General features: G+C 55.2%; 1 protein-coding gene across 1 annotated transcript; it reads right to left on the bottom strand.

Annotated features, from left to right (window-relative positions):
- Positions 1–628: 628 nt before the first annotated feature.
- Positions 629–1417, bottom strand: LOC102177784 (melanoma-associated antigen 10-like). Its single transcript, XM_005700504.2, has one exon. The coding sequence runs from the start codon at positions 1415–1417 to the stop codon at positions 629–631; it is 789 nt and encodes a 262-aa protein (XP_005700561.2).
- Positions 1418–2689: the final 1272 nt, after the last annotated feature.

The raw sequence follows: 2689 nt of genomic DNA, 5'->3' as shown, positions 1-2689 counted from the left end.
AATGAGCCAGAGCGGGACACTTATTAAGTCAAATCAGGCTTTTTGTGCTTTCTTAAATAATAACTTGAAAAACTCCAATTGAATAGAGATAGTTTAGCTGCATAAAATGACAGACAAGAAGTACAGAGGAACTCACCTCAAATATATTTTATTTCTTTATTCTTACTAAGTAATATTATATTTCCAAAATAGTTATATTCCAAGCCCATGTAATCTATTTCAGGGTGACAAAATAAAATGAAACTGTTCACAATCACTTTTACAAAACAGCAGAACTCTTGTTCTTGAACTGGGTCAGCACAAACACACTGTGATCAATGTTATTGACATAGTTAGACACTGAGGCTTATTAAGCCTCCTATTAAAAGTAATAACATTTGAAACAATTCTAAAGGAAACAGAAATGAATCTCCATGTCATTGTAGAGAAGAGGAAGCCAAAGATGCTACACACCTGTTCCCTCAACTGGCCCAGGCTGTCACGACTGAGAAGGCTGAATGCTCCCTCTTCCAACACAGAGGGAAGGACCAGCCTCCCTTCCTAACCCCAGGACAAGCTGCTGGATGCGGGCCTGAAAGGAGCCTGGCTGCTGCTCTGGCTCAGGGCCCCTCTTCCTCCTCCCTCACACCTACGCATACCACGGTGGGAAGAACCTGGGACGCCTTCCATTGACCCTGTGCAGATAGTCCTTGACTTGCTGCTTGCTGGTCTCTGCATAGGCCCGGGGACCCCACAGGAACTCGTAACGAGCAGGGTGGCTGTAAGGCACCTGACGGTACTCCAGGTACCCTGCCTGCACCCACACTTGGGTCAGCAGCTCCTTGGGCTCCCCATAGATGCAGTGCTCTATCCCAGCAAATACCCCCATCTTGCTGAGTGCTCCCCAGACCTTCTCCTCACAGACCCGGTCCCCTGCTACGAGAATCAGGCTCAGGACCGTCACCAGGAGGCCAGCCTTTGGTATGCTCTGCCCACCCCTCTGCATCTCATTGAGGGTGAGGCCCAGGGTGGGGACCATGACATAGATGTGCTCTCTGTGGTCCACCTCTTTCATATCCACGCCAAAGGCCAGCTGCAGGCACTGTGTGGCTTTACGGAAGACCACTGGGAAGTGGGCCTGGTTATCCCTGAGGACCCTATTCAGCATTTCAGCCTGGAAAATCGGCTCCTTGGTGCCATACTTGTGGAGCAGGAACTCCAGTAGTTCAGCCGTCATCACATTCACAGCCTGCTTGAACAAGATCTCCGCATCCACGGCGGCAGAGGACGATGAGTCTGGAGGGAAGGAGGCCAGAGGGGTTGAGGCATCCTCTGCCTCAGCCCCCAGGAGCTGTGCCTCCACTGGGCCCTGGGCTTGGATTTGGCCCTGAAGGTCTTCCTCAGAAGTGCAGAGTTCATTCGTCGGGACCACAGGCATGATGACTGGGGTCTTGTGCCCAGTGGGGGTGTGGTAGAGGGAAAATGGAGACCGCTGACCTGGGAAAGAGAGAGAGTGTAAATGGTCTCAGTTCTGAAATGTGCCACGGGTGGCTCTGACTGAGGCCACTTACTGGTCTTCCTTGAGGGCTGCTCTTGGGTGTTACAGGGGCGCTCCTCCTTGTGGTCAGTCCCCTGTCAAGTGAGGAAGAGAAATTCTGGCTCAGGGTGCAGCCAGCACAGCCTGAGGTTCTGGGGCCGACAAGGTGGGGGAATTAGGGCCTTTTGAGATCCCCTCCGTTCTGGGATTGGGAGCCCCTGTGCACACTGAGGACACCCGCCTCACCTTGACTCCTGGCACTCCCGTGACCTCAAACACAGACCTCAGACCTCCGCCGTCGCCTCCTGGTTCCTGGAGCCCCTGTGAGAAAAATGGAGGGGGCACCTCGGGGGTAGACTGTGGCTCAGACCTAGGCCTTCTTTGCTGGTTGGAGGGATTGACTCTATGAGGTCCCCCCAGATCTGGGGTGGCTAGTCCCATTGGGGGTCACATGTAGTGCTCACATTTCCACTGGAATGGCCTGGACCTTCCCCCTTTGGGGCCCTGCAGGGAAACTCAGAACAAGTGCCAAGTCTGGATAGAAAGTGCTGAGGGGCCCCATATGTGGCCACACATGCCTAGGGCCTCCCGTGGGTCCTAGGCTGGGGAGAAGCTGGGTCACCTCTCCTCACTTCCTACCTGGCCTCCCAGCACTGAATAGAGGGGCAGGCGTCTGCTCAGTCCTCCCTCGGTATCTGGGGAGTCCAGCTTTTGCAGACCCGAAGCTTCCGCCCTCTACCAGAACACCTCACCTTAAGGCCCCTAAGAAAGAGGTGAATAAGCTGCTCACCCCACTCTGGGGCCTCCAAGACCACCACCCCCCAACCCCCCCCCTCCCGCCCCGCCACTGCCCCACCCAAGAGCAAGGATCCCTCCCTGCCTTAGGGTCTAACAGCCTCAGTCCTTCCCTGCATGGAGCCTAGACTCCAGGCAGGACTCGCGATTGTGCCGTCCGCCATGTTGAAACGCCGAAACATTCACCAGGTCCCCAGGCTCTCTGAGACCCGGATGTCAGGAAACCCTGCACATCCCGCCCGGGGACTACCAGGGTCCCCTCTGTTCTGGGGTTGCGCTCCCCTCCTCCCTCAGTGCCCTCACCAGTAGGACCCGGACTGTCCTCTCCCTACCTGAGACCCGGCTCCTCACACCAAGTCTCCAGTCTCTCTGAGACCC

This window comes from Capra hircus, unplaced genomic scaffold (assembly GCF_001704415.2).
Source record: "Capra hircus breed San Clemente unplaced genomic scaffold, ASM170441v1, whole genome shotgun sequence".
Classification (NCBI taxonomy): Eukaryota; Metazoa; Chordata; class Mammalia; order Artiodactyla; family Bovidae; genus Capra; species Capra hircus.
Note: the sequence above shows the minus strand (reverse complement) of the source record. Positions and strands in the feature narration are given on the sequence as shown.